A 17255-nucleotide genomic window follows, 5' to 3' on the forward strand; every position below is an offset into this window, starting at 1 on the left:
CAGGGAGGCAGGCCAGGCCGCTACTTGGGAGGAAACGGACACAGGAAGAGGAAGAGGCTGAGCCCACGAGCACGGGGACACGGTTCTTACCTGTGCCTTCTCTTCTTGGAGAACCACCTGGTGGAGGGACAGGAAGAGAGGGAGGGAGGGAAGGAGAGAAAGGAGGAAGGAAGACACAGAGGGAGGAGGGGGGGAGGGAGGAAGAGAATAAAGAGAGGTGAGGTTGAGGGCCTTTCCCTGGGATGCAGGTGTCAGTGCGCTTGCGATCATGTGACACTGGGGTCGGGACGCCTAGTGAAGCCTCCTCGTCTCTTAGATTCAAAAGGGTATGAAGACCACGTGGAGGCGCTGTCTGCATTTTGAATTCCCAGGTCAAAACCTATCAGCGCTCGGTCCTCACCCAATCGTCAGTGAGCCCGTGTGCGACGAGGTTGGGCGAGTCTGGTGAGGGTGACGTAAGGGCGTCCTCTGCCCCCTCCCCACCCCCAGCCTCACTCATCTGTCTCTCCCCAGCTGTGGACGCATCACTGTCATTATCATCATCATCACTGTCATCCGCCTGGGACCACCAGTTCCACATGTGGGACTCACTGTGGGCCAGGCTCCATGCTCAGCATCTCACACCCTCATCCTATCTTTCCCCCAAACCCTGGGAGATACTATTAACAACCAGTTTACAAAGACACCGAAGCTCAGAGAAGTTAGTTAAGTTGCCCAAGGTCACACAGCTTTCACCCGAGTAACTCCTGCTCATTCCTGGAGTGCCTCTCCGGTGGCCTCGTCTCCTTGGAACGTGTTCCGATCCCCAGGCTGCTTGGGTGTCTCCCCGCTGCCTCCCAAGCTCCGAGGCCAGACCTGCTCACATGATCATCACCCAGCTCCCCAGCTAAATGGGAGCAACTTGAGGGTAGGGGCTGGGCCTGGGTGGCTGTTCTGTTCCTGGGGGCCCAGAATCCTCATTCATGCCACATAAAGGCATTCAATAAACAGATGTAAAAAGTAGAATTTTTTAAAAACTTGAAGCCTTTTTAATGGAGCAGAGAAAAAAAATCTCAATGCATCCTCTGCTCCTAGCTCCTGTCTCCAAATAGTCAGCCATCATTCAACGCTGAGGGCCAGCGTGGGGTGGGTGCTGCTCAGAGGGAAGAGTCTGGGAGGTCAGCACCAGCGTGTCCTAATCGCCCCGGGACAAAGCACCAGCCTGGCCCATAAACACAGCCTCGCGTCCTCTGCTGAGCATCTGTCCACTCTCCTGCCCACCCCATGAACCCACACGTGTGAGTGTGTGTGCCTGCGTGTGGATTGGGACCTGTGGAACGTGTGTCCAGTTCAGATGCCCCTTAACTGTCCACAGGGGGGACAATCCCAGAGCCTGTTTGCATGATTCCGCCGTGGGACACGGGGACCAACCACGAGGCCTTTCCTTGGGAATTCTGATGGAGAGAGTCCGTGTCTCCCTGTGGCTGGGCCTGCGATGCGGAGAGACAGCAGCAGGGCCGCCGTGGCTCCACGTGGAGCGGGGAACCGCGTGTCCTGCTTGGGTTCCATCGGCCTCCGCCCCCCGGTTCTAGACCCTCACGGAGGCCTGGCTGTCCCTGGGACACCCCTGCCCGCCTACCACCCAGTCCCCTCTACCCAAGTGGCTTTGGTGGGCCTCTGGCCCTCGCAGCCAGGGTCTCACGTTGTGCAAAATACAAAGACAAACAACAAAAGCAATTCCTAGAGAAACACTCCATGTGACTGAGATGCTCCCGAATGCCCTTTCGGTGCCACCACTCTCCCACCCCCACCCCACCCCCTGGCGCGTCCCTGCTGGCGGAGGAGGAAGGGCCATACCTGTGTCGCTTATGTTTCTTGGAACTCTTCTTCTTCTTTTTCTTGACAGGCGACGGGCTATAGGACGGGGACCTGTGGGCGAGGGAGACGTCGCCAGAGCGAGGTTCTTAAAGGCCGGGGATGATTTCAAAAAGACCCCTTTCCAGCCCCGATGCTGGCCTCAGCTCTCTCAGTGACACACACACCCCAAAGTATTTGTTTGAAACGTCAGGCTGAGGGTCAGGTGACCCGAGTTCCAATCCTGACCTTACTACCAACTCACGAGGTCACCTCGGGCAGGTCACTGCTCTCTCTGATTTCCCCCCTGACAAAGCACCAAGGCTGAAAAAGATTCGTAGTTTCACACTCAACGGAAGCAGCAGCCCGGGGTCAGGCAGTAGGGAGTGGTGGGGACTGTGGCCAACCAGAGAGCACCTGGCTGAAGGCAGGCTTCGGAGGTCAGCCGAGGGTCCGTGTGGGAATGCAGCCTGGGCTGCCAGAAAACCTCCCTTTCAACAGAAGTCACCAGAAAACATCTTTTTATGTGAAATCTCCGAGCTTTTAAACGTTGGCCACCAATTAAAAAGACAAAACCAAAACCAAACCAAACCAGACACCCCACACAAAAGCCAACAAACATGTCCGCCTGGGGAGGGCAGGGCCGAGAACAGCCCGGCTCCTCGGAGCCACGGTGCCTGTCCCCAAACACGAGCCTCCTGGGCATTTGCTGAATGAGAACGACTTAGTGAAGCCTGCTGCCCGTGCTTGCCTTCTCTCAAGTGTCCTAAGATCCAGAGGCATAAGCCATTTGCCCCCATTCCACCGCTCGCCCCACCATGTCTGGAAGTCAGGGTCTCATCCACATTCCCCTTTGGGCCCCCTCAGAAGGAGGCTAAGGGGTGCCCGGGACCTGTCACTCAGACACTCCTCTCTGCTGCCCCCTGCAGGCTTCTTCGAATACTGCCTCCAGGTTTGGTGTGTTTTTCAACTCCGGCTTTAAGGTCTCTGCCCACCACTGTGGGTCTAATGAATGGCAGCTTAGAAGAATATCTGGGAATTTTTTTAAATACAAAAGAATTAAAAGAAATTGTACATAGAAAAAATCATAGGCTACAAAAGAATCAATAGCTGGCACAAATATAAAACCATTATCCTTGGCTTTAAACCTGCTGGTGGGTGTGGCAGAGCCAATGAGGAGCCTGGAGTCATGTCCCTGGGGGCTCTGTCACCCCCTCTCGGTGCCTTTCTTTTCTCATCTCTAAAATGGGGACAACAATGCTTGCCGGGTAGATTGTGGTCAAGGGTCCACACAGAGAGAGTTCTAAAAAAACCCCAAAACCCAAATCAATATTCATGGTCATGATGATGCTTCTGATTAACTGGTCATTTACTATGTGTCAGACACTGTGACAGCTCCTTCCGCATCTGGGTTTCCACCTAATTCACACACAAACCCCAAGAGGTAGGCATTATCCTCATTTTACATAGTGGAAACAGAGAGGTGAAGTGACTTCTCCAAGGTCACACAGCTAATTAAGAGGCAGCGGAAGGAACTCAACCCAAGGCGTCACTGGCTCTGAAGCCCCTTTGACCCCGTTTTGTCCCATCCCCCATCTTCAAGGAGTCCCCTTCCCTGGGCCTCACCTCCTTCTCCTCTTCCGGGTGGACTTCTTCTTCTTCTTCTTCTTCCCCCTGGAGGACGGCGGTGGTGTCCGATCTTTGTCGCGGGAGGCGCTGTAGGGAGCACAGAGTCTGGCGTTAGAGGACTCAGGATTCCTGAGCCCCTCAGGGCTGTTGCCACCGAGGGAAGAAGGACCCAGCTCCTTGGAGGGTGAAGGCCCAGAGCGGGGCCCTAATTAACGCCTCATGGCTGGATCGGGCACACTTCAGACTAAGTGCCTCAAATAAGGAGTTAATGCCGACCTAATGAGACAGACGCTGTACGTTACCCAAACACCAACTGATTATTTAAAACAAAATTATAGAGGCTAACTTTTCCTTAATTGATTTACTATCAAACTTGCAAATGGTTTACCTTGGTAAATAAATCGCTTTTTAAATAATTAATCGGCAGTCCGGCCCCTTCCCTCCCCAATACGTCTTGTCTGTATAGTGCCTGCTGGAAATGTAATAGGAGGCGTATGTGTTAAGTGGCAGCTGATTATTGAAAGTATATTTGCTGAAGTCTAATGTAACGAGATACATATCTTATATCGCCTCACAGAACCTCAAAACTCTCCGCTTTTCAGGAATAATTATTTCCCATTCAATTAAATTCAAATGCTCAGGCTGCAGTTAAATGAAGTCGAGTTATCTCCTATTATAATCAGGGCAGGCTCCAGGGATATTTTTAAAATACTATCCATGGCAAAAGGAGGTGGTTGGGGATGAAAAACCACTTGGAAATTGAAACACGCCAACCCAGTTGGACCACAGTGGGAAAATGACATATTAATAAGAATATTATTGTCTTTATTAGCCATAATGCAACTACCATTTATTCACTTACTACATACATGGCGAGCGTTTTCAATGCGTGGATGCTCGCAGACGCGGTGAGAGGGGCTGATTCTTACTGCCTCCTCCTACGGGCCGCCCGCGCTGCAGGCGGGAAGTGTGGCTCCTGCCCTGCGGGCTTTCCCACGGAACCCGCTGCCTCCGGGTTCTGTTTCTGCGGCCACGCGTTTGGGAAGCACCCAGCTCTCTCTAGAACAGCATAAAACGCTGCCATATTGAATTCTACTCCAAGAACCTGATCATTTTGTGAGTGGGGAAAAAATGACAAGTGGTTACAACATACGCTAAGGTCTCCGCGTTGCCAGGATAGAAATCATAGAGCTGTAGCCAGAATATTTTAAATATCAAGGGGATTGCGACTCAGCTGCTTAACTACACTTACATGTGAGAAAACGCAGAGGACAGACACTACGCGTTTCCGGAAGCAGACAGGCTGCCGGGTAACTGGGGGAGGCCACTTCCAAATCTTTCCTTCAACGAGTGCTGACACAGAGGAAGAGCCTAATAAATATCGGGTGAGTGGCCAAATGAGGGGTGAATGGATGAAATAATGCAGCCACATGTTAAATCATCTGGTTTCATATAAACACTCCCCAATGTAACAGTGGCCAGGAATTTGAGAGAAAAAAGAATCCAAAGTGTTTAAGGGAGGGATACTTAAGGGGGGAAACACCGTTTATAAGTGTATTGTGCGAAACAGAAAGATCTCATTGTTTCAGTCAATAACTCTCATTTCTCTCTGGAACCCGAGAGTCCCAGGGGAGAAGGTTTGGGAACCACTGTCCTAGACGCAGATGGGGTAAAACCCAGAAAGCCCTTGCCTCTGGGTAGAGTGGAGGCTTGCTGATCCCGATGTAAGGGTCGAAAAGTGGAGCTTGCAAAGCCCGAGGGGAGGAACGGCCAGAGAGACAGACTCATTTCTGCCTCCTGGACGTGCACATTCTCTCTGGCCTGGAGGAGGGGTGGGCAGCACCTCACCTGCGTGCTCTGGCAGGACTGCGCTCCCGGCAGGCCTTGTCTCTCTCCCAGCTGGTGCCCGAGGCCTCTGTGGCCAGATGCTGGCTCAGCTTTTCAGAGGGTCCATCCTGACCTGGAGCCATGGGGCTGCTCTGGGGTTCTGTCCTACAGGAACAGAAATAAGGAAGCAAACGTGTTAGACTGTGACAGAGACTCGCGATGCTCATCAAACCTTCCTAGACGCCCTAACGTAGCCCAGCTTCCCTGGCAGTTAGTTTGGGGCCATGAGGTTATCTTTGACCAATGGTCTCTGAGTGGGAATGACATGTCATGTTCAGTTTGACACAGTAAGGTCTTACTGTGTTCCTCTGTCACAGCGACTCTGATGGAGCAGAGATGCCTAACCACATCAGACTTTGCATGACAGAAATCAACCTTAGTTAGGTGAAGCCACTGAGGCTGAGTTATTTGTTGCTGCAGCACAGCGAACCCTATCCTGACTAAATCACAGCGAGAGGCAGGAAACCAGCATTTCACTTCCTTCCTCAAGACACAATTTGAGGCCAAAGCATGATGTCACTAGTTCCAACTCCTCTTTGCCATTTCAATTCCATTTTTTTCTTGCCTTATATGTATATGGAACAGAGATACCTGAATTTAAATACCACTTTCACCATATAGTGGCTATAGGTCCGGGGGCCAGCTCTTCGACCTGAGTTGCAGTTTTCTGAGTTATAAAGTAGGGAATAGTATCAGCCCATATGTTGTTGAGTTGTGGTGAAGATAAAGCAAGTGAACAGGAAGACCTAAAAAGTGTCTGTTTCCTTCCCTTTCCTTCCCTGGTAACCAACCCTCCCATCTGGTGCCGTAGCAGGTCTGAGGCCACCCACTTGAAGAAGGCCTGAAGTTCCCTCTTCTGCCTCTAAGATGAGCTCCAAACAACACAAGGCAGTTCCCTGAGTTCTCCCTCCTTCTTTGAGTCCCAGGGAGGGAAAAGAAGTTGCCTAATTACCCAGTCTTTGAAGAGACTGTCACTCAAATCTGCTGGCTCCTAAGCGGGAGGAGTCAGCAATACAGAGTCACAGGTGGATCTGGCGCCCACCAGCAAGGGCCCCTCCCTGCCCGCCCTGCCTGCAGACTCCAGGGCCAGCATCGATCAGCAACGTCGGCAGTTCTCATGCCCCCAACTGCTGCAGCCAGTGCATCAAAATTGGTTTTACGACTGGGGATGAATGCATCTGATAAGCCCCCTGCTCCTCAGGGCTGCCAGGAGAGCAGGCCAAGCCCAGTCAATATTGAAGGAAGGACAGCAAACGCATCCATCTCTGTCAGCTGCTTACGGTGCATCTTTAGAAGCAGAGCGGGGAGATGCTGCAGGCCAAGGAGGAATGAACATTCAGGTCAGGGCTTCCCAGCCCTCCTCACTGCTGGCTGCATGCTTCCAGAGCTCCCTCCATCCTGCTCAGCTTGTGTCCCCTGCACCTCCCTGCCCACCCTCCTCCTCTGAGGGTCCCATTTCCATGCCTTTGCCCAGGCCAGTCTGTCCATGTGGAATCTGTCCTGGCTCTTCTCAGACAACTCAAGGTTTGCCATTTCTGCCCAGCCCCCAGCAAGGCGTGCCTCCCCTACCCTTGTCTGGCCGGGGCTGACTGCACTCATGAACGCCCATGCCCCGAGGTCGGCAATGTGCCCCGGTCAGCTCAAAGTGCGGGGCTGCAGCAAACACAACAGATGTCCTCTGTGACCATGGAGTCTACATTCTAGATGGGGGAGCAGGTAATAAACACACAAGTGAGTAATAATCAGGCTTACTGGGTAGTAATAAAATTATGGAGAAATAAATCAGAGAAATGGGACTAGGGAGTGGGAGGGGTGACTGCTCTTTTGTGCAGAGTAATCGGGGAAGACCTTTCTGAGGAAGTAACGGGGTGGAGACTTGAAGGGCTAGGGACTAACCTTGCAGCTGTGATGGTTTGGCCATATGTTCACAGACTCCTGGGCACTCCCGCCATCAGAAGATGGCATCTAATTTCCTTCCCCTGAGTATCGGGCGGGCCAGGTGACTCACTTTTAACGAATACAATAAATGATGGAAAACAGAATAAGTCAGCAGCAGTGACAACGTGTGGCTTCCCAGTCTAGGTAAAAAGGCAGCTTCAGCCACACTCTCTTGAACTGACCACTTCCAGGGAAGCTGGCGCATGAGAGGCCCAAGGTGAAGGAGAGCCACAGCCTCCTGCCGACAGCCAGCACCACCCGGCCCCGGGAGTGGCCACCGTGGACGTGGACCCAGTCCCAGTCCAGCCTTCAGGTAAGACTGCAGCCCTGGTTGGCATCTGACCACAATCACATGAGGGATGGTGAGCCAGTTGCCCAGCCAAATTTCTGACTCACAGAAACCGAGACATAATAACTGTTTATCGTTTTAAGCCACAAAGATTTGGGGTAATTTGTTGCCCAGTAACATATAACTTCTACACAGGCCTCTGCAGGAAGCAGGACATGTGCTCCTGGCAGAAGGAACAGCAAGTTCAAAGACCCTGGGCATACACAAGGGACAGAAAGCAAGGGCCAGAGTGATCAGAGAGAAGATCAGAGACCAGGTCTTTGTCGGTCCTAGGGAGAACTCTGGGTCTTCTGTGATCAACATGAGGAGCCTCTTGGACAGAAGAGAGGTACGGTCTGGTTTGCATTTTAGAAGGATCCCTCCAATGGCTGGAGACACAGATGGAACAGAGAGAAGGACAGCGACGAGGAGACTGCAGCAACAGTCCAGGCTCAGGGCAGCGGGCAGCAGTGGAAGTGATGGGATGTGGTCAGATGCTAACATATTGTGAAGGTAGAACTAGTGTCCTCTGCTGCTGGTTAAATTGGGGTGCAAGAGACTAAGAGAAGGGGAGGGGTCAAGGAGGACTCCAAGGTTTAGTGCCTGAGCAGCTGGCCAGACAGAGTCACCACCGCTGAAGTGAACATGGCGACGTAGGGAGTAGACACCTGGGGCGGTCTAACCCCTTTCCCAGGATGTGCTAATCCATTTGGTACCCTCACTGCAACTCTTAATCATGTGCTATGACCATTTCACCGTCTTCTCTCACACTAAACTATGAGCTCCCTCAGAGTAGGGTCATGCCTTCCTGCCCCGAGCCTGCTGCTTAGCAAACACCCACAACACATGTTCAAGGCATAAATTAAAGAGCACATGCATGGCTGCAGAGAACATTTGCTTCGAAAAGCTAGCAAGGGCTTTGGAGATGCTTTGAGCGAACCCCCGTGTGCCAGTTGGTGGAAATAAACTAGCCCGTGCCTCAGTCTACTCAACAGACCCATCCATGCCTGTTCTGTTCCGCCCGCTATGTCTCTTAGAAAAGCGAGCCATGAGCTTAGCGACGTGTGCAGATGGCCTAGCAGATCATGAGTTGGACCACAGGAGAATGGCATTTCCGACTCTCTGGGGCACTATAGGAAGATAAGACACAAGTCCATACCAGAGGCGGCCCTGCCACAGGCAAACACGGAGAGCTGATGTGAGGAGCTGGGCGGTGAATAAATGCATGGAGAGCAGTCCAGGCACTGGCAGAAGGGCTTGGTGAATCTGTGCATGGAGGGAGCAGGGACACGGGCCATCTGCAGGAAGGGGGAGATGGTGGGGCATAGGCTCAGGTTGAAGACGATGCCTCATCCATCACTGCCTTCAGCAGGGTTCAGAATCCAGGATGGGGAGCTCCTGGTGATGCTTTGATGAGACAGGTATAGTGGGCTGGCTGCAACTTAAAATTGCCCTCCCTTCGTGGCCCCACCCATCTCCCTTCCCTGCCTCCAAATCTGCATCCTTGCAAGTTTTTAAAAATATATACATACTTATATATTTTTATGGATTTCAGAGAGAGGAAAGTAGAGGGATAGAGGGATAGAAACATCAATGATGAGAGAGACTCATTGATCGGCTGCCTCCTGCACGCCCCCCACTGGGGATCGAGCCTGCATGTGCCCTGACCCAGAATCACTGTCACCTTCTGATTTGTGGGTCGATGCTCAACCACTGAGCCACGCTGGCCAGGCTTTGCAGGGTTTTAAGAAAACGCTGTGTCCATCTTTGCTGAGAAGGACCCGTTTTACCACATGGCCCTTCGATGCTGCATTAAAAAAACTTAAAAGAAGGCAAGCTCTTCAGGAGAGGCGGGCACAGTGGAGTCAAAGGCCAGAGGCTGCTCCACCTCACGGAGGGAGGGAGGGAGACTGAGTGCTGATTTCACAAGGCCTCCCGCTCCCTTCCTGCTAATCAGCGACCTGGAGCTTAGAAGCTGCTCTCTTGTAGTCATGGCAACCAGCAGATTTACAGCCTCTGATAAGAGCCAGGGCTGAACTTTCTGCAAAACTCTTCGAGATGCCTGACTCCCCAGCCACTTCCCTGGTTCTCTCTCCCAACAAAGTGCTTGTTGGGCCCAGGGCTGGGTGCAGGTCCTGGCGCCCAGCACTAACCGAGTTGAACATTCAGAGATGGACCATGTTGCAGGGGAGCGGGAAGGGGCCCCAGCCTCGGCCCACCTGGTATGGGGAGGGGAAACTGAGACCCCAAGAGGCAAAGGGACTTGCCCAAGGCCACACCGTGGGTGACTCATGTTAGACCAGCAGCTGGAGCCGTAGCCTTTTGACGTCCAGTCGAGTGCTCTTTCCATGTCACTTGGTCACAGCAGCAGCTGGCATGTGTCAAGCGTGTGCTCCATGCTGGACCCTGGGGTCAGCACTTCCCATGTATCATTTCATTGAAGTTTTCAAAGACACCCAGGAGTACACCTGGTCATCCCCATTACACAGATGGGAAAACTGATAGTCGGAAGAGTAAGTGGCAAGAACACCCTGCCCTGTGTGTTTACTAGGTGTACCAGTTAATAATGCAGATTTTTCACTAGATGGAGTTACACATATGTTGATATATTGCGATTTGATATGTATGCTATTTTCTTGTATTGACAACAAGCTTCAAAACTTCATATGTCAAATTTGCTGAAGGTGTTAACATCATAGATATTTTTACACTAAAAATGTCGAATTTCGTGCCAAAAAAACCCACATTTGCAGTAAGTTATAATTCATTACTTTATTTTGAAGAAACGTGCTGCTGAATACTTCAGGAAGCTTATGGTGAACATCTCCATCTCAAGATACTTGTGAATGCTGGTTTAAACACTTTGAAAATGATGATTTCAATGTGAAAGACAAAGAACGTCCAGGTCAACAGAAAAAGTTTGAAGACCAACAATTACAAGCATTATTGGATGAAGATGCGTGTCAAACTCAAAAACAACTTGCAGAAAGATTAAACATTGCTCAGCAAACAATTTCCAATCGTTTACAAGCAATGGGAAAGACTTTAAAGGAAGGAAAATGGGTGCCACATCAACTGAACGAAAGACAAATGGAAAACGGAAAAGTCATCAGTAAAATGTTGCTTCAATGGCACGAAAGAAAGTCTTTTTTGCATCGAATTGTGACTGGTGATGAAAAGTGGATTTATTTTGAGAATCCCAAATGCACAAAATCATGGGTTGATCTAGGTCAACCATCAACATTAACTACAAGGTCAAATTGCTTCAGAAAGAAGACAATGCTCTGCGTTTGGTGCCATCAGGAAGGTGCGGTGTATTATGAGCTTCTAAAACCATGTGAAACCATTAATACTGATTGCTACCGACAACAAATAATCAATTTGAACCACGCTTTGATTGTGAAACGACCAGAATGTTCCAGAAGACATGGCAAAGTAATTTTGCTTCATGATGATGCACCATTACACACTTCAAAACCAGTTAAAGACACGTTAAAAGATCTTGCCTGGGAAGTATTAACCCACCCCGGGTATTCACCAGACCTTGCTCCTTCAGATTACCACTTGTTCCGATCGATGGCACACGCACTTTCTGAGCAGCACTTCAAAATGTACGAAGAAGTGGAAAATTGGGTCTCTGAATGGTTTGCCTCAAAACAAGAAAAGTTCTATTGGGACGGTATCCACAAATTACCTGAAAGATGGGGAAATGTGTAGCTAGCAATGGACATTGAATAAAGCACTTTTGATGTTTCTCTTGAAATTATTATGTTTTCTTTGATTACAAAATCCGCTATTATTAACCGGTGCACCTAGTATAAAAATCAACTGAGGATAAAGGAGGACAATCTGCAAAACACTTTGAAAATGTAAGGAAATAAGGAGTGGGGTATAATTACCCTGTAAGGCAGGGGCTTGCCTTGTGTGTTGGAGAAGAGGCTATAACTCAACGTTTGGCCTGAATCTTACATCCACACAGCAAGGAATGGCCCTGGTCATCAGGTTTGGGACTCCCTGACCCTTAGTGCCTCCATTGCATGATTAGCCTCTCTTAGGGGTGCAGGGTTTGCTAATCCAGTGTCTCCCTTGATGCTGGCAACCCTCTGTAAGGTTCTCAGTTTGACCAACTTATCCCCGTTACACAGATAAAGACACTGAGACCTGGGAGGCAAAGGGACTTGCTTCCCATCCCAGGCTCATGCCTCGGGTTCTTGGTCCACACATGCATCGATGGCCAGAAGTAACCCACCCTTGTCCCCGCACCTGGCCAGACACCTATACTCTGCCTATTTCGGGAGAGAATCACAGCCCAGACCCTCAGCTCACGAGTCCACCAGGAAGCCCAAGGCTTCTCCTGGGCCGACCCAGCCCGCAGACAAGATGGATTTATGGCTAATTTGTGCTGGGCTCCTGAGGCTCCAGGTTGGCTCTGTTAATATCCTGGCTGGAGTCTTGGTACCAAGCCCTTTGGAGGTGAATTAAGCTGGTTGGGGGCGCTCTGCGGGAGCTGTGCCTCTGAGCTTTGCTATGATGGTGGGAAAAGCACGGGAGCCTGGGGGAGACTGGGCGTTCCAGAGACATCATCAGAACGACACCATTCGCACGTGGGGCAGTCATGCTCATCTCAGGAGAAACGGAATGAGAAAGGGAAGGAAGCCTGACGAGGCTGGCATCTCCCTCATTATTGCTTTCATCTAGTCAACAACTGTTTACTGAACACCTACTTAGTATCAGATTTCAAGGACCCAAAGCAGCTTAGACTTGTCTCTGCCCTCAAGGAGTTCCCAGCCTGAGGGGAAAACTGATCCCTCAGCTGGGAGGGACAGTCATATAGTGAGTCCTCTGACAGGGAGAAGCTCAGAGGACCACAGAACCACAGGGAGAGCACCCAGTCCAGCCTGGGCAACGTGGGTGGGTGCCAGAGAGAGCTTGCTGGAAGATGTATGGAGAGTAGAGTAGCGTGTGCAAAAGTCCAGCACCACCCAGACACAGCAGTGGACTTCATGTAACTGCAGAGGAGGCAGCAAGCTAGAAGAGAAGGTGGGGTGAAGGGTGGAAGGCAAGAGCCGAGACTGGCTTATTTCGCTTAGCATAAGGCCCTCAGGGTCCACCCATGTTGTCTCAAATGGCAGGGTTTCCTTCTTTGTGGCTGAATAATATTCCACCGTAGATGTTTATACTACACCTTCTCTCATCATCTGCTGATGGGCCCTCAGGCTGTTTGCATGTCTTGGCTATTGTAAATAATATTGTAATGAACATGGGAGGCAAAAAGAAGTGGAAATGAAGAAGGAAAACAGGGCTGGAATCCTTCAGAGCCATAGGCAGGTGCTTCTCACGCCTTCGGGTACAGGGGACTCACCTGGGGATCTTGTGAGCACATAGGTGCTGATTCAACCAGTCTGGGTGAGGCTCTGAGCTTCCATGTTTCTAACCAATTCCCCCTTTATGTTGCTGGTCCCTGGACCACACGCTGAGTAGCCAGACTATGGATTTTACAAAGGACTTGGACTTGACACAAGGGCTGGCCTGGCCAGGCAAGCACCACCCCTAGCATGCTGTCGCTGCAGGCAACTGATGAGAGTGGTTTCGTTCAGTTCTCAGGACTGAGTGTGAGTGTGTGTGTATGTGAACAGGTGTGAGTCTGAGTGTGAGTGTGTGTGAACAGGTGTGAGTGTGTGTGAGTGTGAGTGAACAGGTGTGTGTGTGTGAACAGGTGTGTGTGTGAGTGAACAGGTGTGTGTGTGAACAGGTGTGTGTGTGTGAATAGGTGTGTGTGTGTGTGTGAACAGGTGTGTGTGTGTGTGTGAACAGGTGTGTGTGTGTGTGTGAACAGGTGTGTGTGTGTGAGTGCGTGTGAACAGGTGAGTGTGTGTGAGTGTGTGTGAACAGGTGAGTGTGTGTGTGAGTGTGAGTGAACAGGTGTGTGTGTGTGAACAGGTGTGTGTGTGAGTGTGTGTGAACAGTTGTGTGTGTGTGAACATGTGAATGTGTGTGCGTGTGAACAGGTGTGTGTGTGTGTGTGAACAGGTGTGTGTGTGTGTGAATATGTGTGTGTGTGTGAGTGAACAGGTGTGTGTGTGTGAACAGGTGCGTGTGTGTGAGTGTGTGAACAGGTGTGTGTGAGTGTGTGTGAACAGGTGTGTGTGTGAACAGGTGTGTGTGTGTGAACAGGTGTGTGTGTGAATGTGTGTGTGTGTGTGTGAACAGGTGTGTGTGTGAATGTGTGTGTGTGTGTGAACAGGTGTGTGTGTGAACAGGTGTGTGTGTGTGAACAGGTGTGTGTGTGAACAGGTGTGTGTGAACAGGTGTGTGTGTGTGTGTGAATAGGTGTGTGTGTGAGTGAACAGGTGTGTGTGTGTGTGAACAGGTGCGTGTGTGTGAGTGTGTGAACAGGTGTGTGTGTGTGAACAGGTGTGTGTGTGAACAGGTGTGTGTGTGAACAGGTATGTGTGTGTGTGTGTGTGTGTGAACAGGTATGTGTGTGTGTGTGAACAGGTGTGTGTGTGTGAATAGGTGTGTGTGTGTGAACAGGTGTGTGTGTGTGTGAACAGGTGCGTGTGAGTGTGTGTGAACAGGTGTGTGTGAGTGTGTGTGTGAACAGGTGTGTGTGTGTATGTGTGAACAGGTGTGTGTGTGAACAGGTGTGTGTGTGTGAGTGTATGTGAACAGGTATGTGTGTGAGTGTGTGTGTGTGTGAACAGGTGTGTGTGTGAGTGTGTGAGTGTGTGTGAACAGGTATGTGTGTGTGTGTGTGAACAGGTGTGTGTGTGAGTGTGTGTGAACAGGTGTGTGTGTGAACAGGTGTGTGTGTAAACAGGTGTTGTGTGTGTGTGTGAACAGGTGTGTGTGTGAACAGGTGTGTGTGTGTGAACAGGTATGTGTGTGAACAGGTGTGTGTGTGTGTGTGTGTGTGTGTGTGGTAAACACTCTTGTATATCAAAAACTGCCAGCTTCCCAAGTTTAGGTCAAAGGACAAAAGAACCATATGGAGAAAAATAAGCTCAGCATTTCTTACCCAGCTCAACCAAGCGGGTCATGCCCCCAACCTGCCTGGGTTCTGAACTCTCACCTGGAACACATCCAGCCACTGCCCTCCATCGACCCCAAATCACCCCGTCATTTCTCCCTCCACAGGCTGGCCTGCCGATCGCCTGTCTGCCGGGTGAGGGATCGCACTGCTGAGGGAGAGGCTCTCTCTTCCTGGGACTGCCTGGAATGCAGGCTGCCCCGACGAGGGAAACGGCTGCATTCCAAAATGCTGTGGTTTTCCACTTGAACGGGTTGCAAACGATGCTGCTGAGAAAGTGCCCAGGCCCTGCAGTCTCGCTGACCTGAGTTCACGCCCCGATTCTGCCAAGCTGTGTCACCGCGGGCAAGAATAACATCCCTCGCTCCCGCCCAGGGCACCCTCAGGACCTCCGCGTTAGTTGGGATTGCAGACAGGGTTTAGATTTCTCCAGGGAGGGCAAGCTGCTGATTATATTTTCTTGGCTTGATGAGTCCCTTTGGGGCATCATCACAGCCACTGCTGGAGGAGGCACCAAGCAAACCAGATCTGCGGAGCACAGGCAGAGCGCGTGGCCTGACGGGAAACTTCCACCCAGGTTTGGAGAAGCCTTGGTTCAAGAGCAGAGAGAGTAGCGACGGGTCTCAAAGGGTGCTGCCAGGGACCAGTCACTCATTCCTCATTAGTCACCGACTCAACAGATACTTCTTTTTTTTTTTTTTAATATATTTTATTGATATTTTACAGAGAGGAAGGGAGAGGGATAGAGAGCTAGAAACATCGATGAGAGAGAAACATCGATCAGCTGCCTCCTGCACACCTCCCACTGGGGATGTGCCCGCAACCAAGGTACATGCCCTTGACCGGAATCGAACCTGGGACCCTTCAGTCCGCAGGCCGACGCTCTATCCACTGAGCCAAACCGGTTTCGGCTCAACAGATACTTCTTGAGCACCTGCTACATGAGGCACTGTCCTAAGCACCAGAGACACAACAGAGAACAAAAGAGGGAAAGGCCTGCCTGGTGGAGCTTGCATCCTACCGGGATGGGCAGGGGGAGGCGGAGAGGAGCATTTTCACATAATAAGGTGGTAAACATATCAACTACTGGAGAGTGACGAGTGCCATACAGGAGAGAAATGAGGCAGGATGGGGGACTGGGAATGCCGCTGGGGGCTGCAATTTCTAATGCGGTGATCAAGGAGAAGGGAACATTTGAGCAAGACTTGAAGATGATGAGGGAGTGAGCTGCATGCATGCCTGGGAATGAGAACAGGGCACAGCCAATGCAAAGGCCCTGGGGTAGGGACATACTACACGCACTGAGGTTAGAACTGAGGGAGCAAGGGGGAGTGTAACAGGGGTGATGTCAGAGACTGTAAGGAGGGACCAGCTCATGGGCTGTCGGGTAGGCTATGGCAGAAACGTGACTTTTTCTCTGAATGAGATGAGAAACCACTGCAGGGCCTGAGCAGGGGAGGCTACTTCTGGACCGTGCTGACCACAGGAAGTTGTTTAATGTCACCAGGCCTTAGCTCTCCTAGCTGAGGCTGTGAGATATTAACACCTCACGGATGTTAATATAACCTGCCTCAAGGTTATTGTGAAATGCGTGGCCCACTTCCCGGACACACAATAAGAGCTCAATATACGTTATTTGAGATGACGATGATGATGGTGATGATGGTGATGATGATGATGGAGGCAGCAGAATGAATGCAGAGTTTGGTCCATCGCAACTCCACCAATCGGCAGAAAGCTCTCAGAAGACTCCGCCTCTGCAGCTCCAGCACCAATCAGCAGCGAGTTCTCAAATCACACCCTTGCCACTCACCCTCCCTTAGGCTTGTCCCAGAGGCCCCATCTTTTACCATTGCCACTCTTCTCTGACAAAGGATTTCCCTGTGGGAGAGGGGTCTCTGGAGAGAGCAGATGTCTGGCTTAGACGGAAGTGGCTGTTTGTCAGTGCCAGCCAGGCATCCAGCTGTCCCACCTGTAGGAAACAGCTCCTCCACAGTCATCCTAATTAAGGAGCTGATGGGGAAGGTCTGTCCCTCCACTGGGACTTTCATCTGCCTTTTAAAAGTCAAACCCATTACGGCAGGACTGGGAGATTGGAGAGCTCTGTCTTCGTTGGGCATTCAGCTTCATGATGATCTCCCTCCAACTCTGATGGGTGCCCCGTGGCTCCAAGAGGACTGGGGAGTCGGGGAGGGATTGTGCAGGAACAGCCTAGGGGTCTCAAGGCAGCCCCTCGCGACCACATGAGCAGAGGTCTCATTCAGATCCACGGTTTATCTGCTGACAACGGGCAGCCACTGAACAGCCAGGAGCCGCCAGGGGCTCGGGACTCAGCAGGTGGTGTTGCAAAGCCGCCTGCATTTTCATACTGGGACTTGGACAAGCCATCCTCCTCTCTTCTGCAAAAGGGGCTGATGTTAGTGCCCAGCCTTGGGGATGACGCCGTCACGTGCCTGACGCCAGTCCTGGTGTCGAGCAAGCATTTCATCAGTGTTAGCTGTCACTGTTGTTGCAATTACTCACTGCAAATAGGCTCCAGGTCAGAAGCTCCCAACCTTGCTGTCTTTGCTCAGCTGGTCCCTCCGTTCTCAGGGTCCCCCCTTCCCTTGG

The 17255-nt window shown here is 51.2% G+C and overlaps 1 protein-coding gene across 2 annotated transcripts in view; it reads right to left on the minus strand.

The window, feature by feature from the left end:
- The window catches only part of SRRM4 (serine/arginine repetitive matrix 4), a 121847-nt gene that overhangs the window by 31245 nt on the left and 73347 nt on the right, over positions 1–17255 (minus strand). For both annotated transcript variants that reach the window (XM_080649956.1, XM_080649955.1), the window contains exons 2-5: positions 5311–5454; positions 3460–3549; positions 1837–1908; positions 91–117 (exon numbers count right to left, since the gene is read on the minus strand). In XM_080649956.1, the coding sequence (XP_080506082.1) occupies positions 91–117; positions 1837–1908; positions 3460–3549; positions 5311–5454 (333 nt within the window). The remainder of the gene's footprint in view (positions 1–90; positions 118–1836; positions 1909–3459; positions 3550–5310; positions 5455–17255) is intronic.

This window comes from Plecotus auritus, assembly GCF_963455305.1.
Source record: "Plecotus auritus genome assembly, chromosome: 13".
Taxonomy (NCBI): domain Eukaryota; kingdom Metazoa; phylum Chordata; class Mammalia; order Chiroptera; family Vespertilionidae; genus Plecotus; species Plecotus auritus.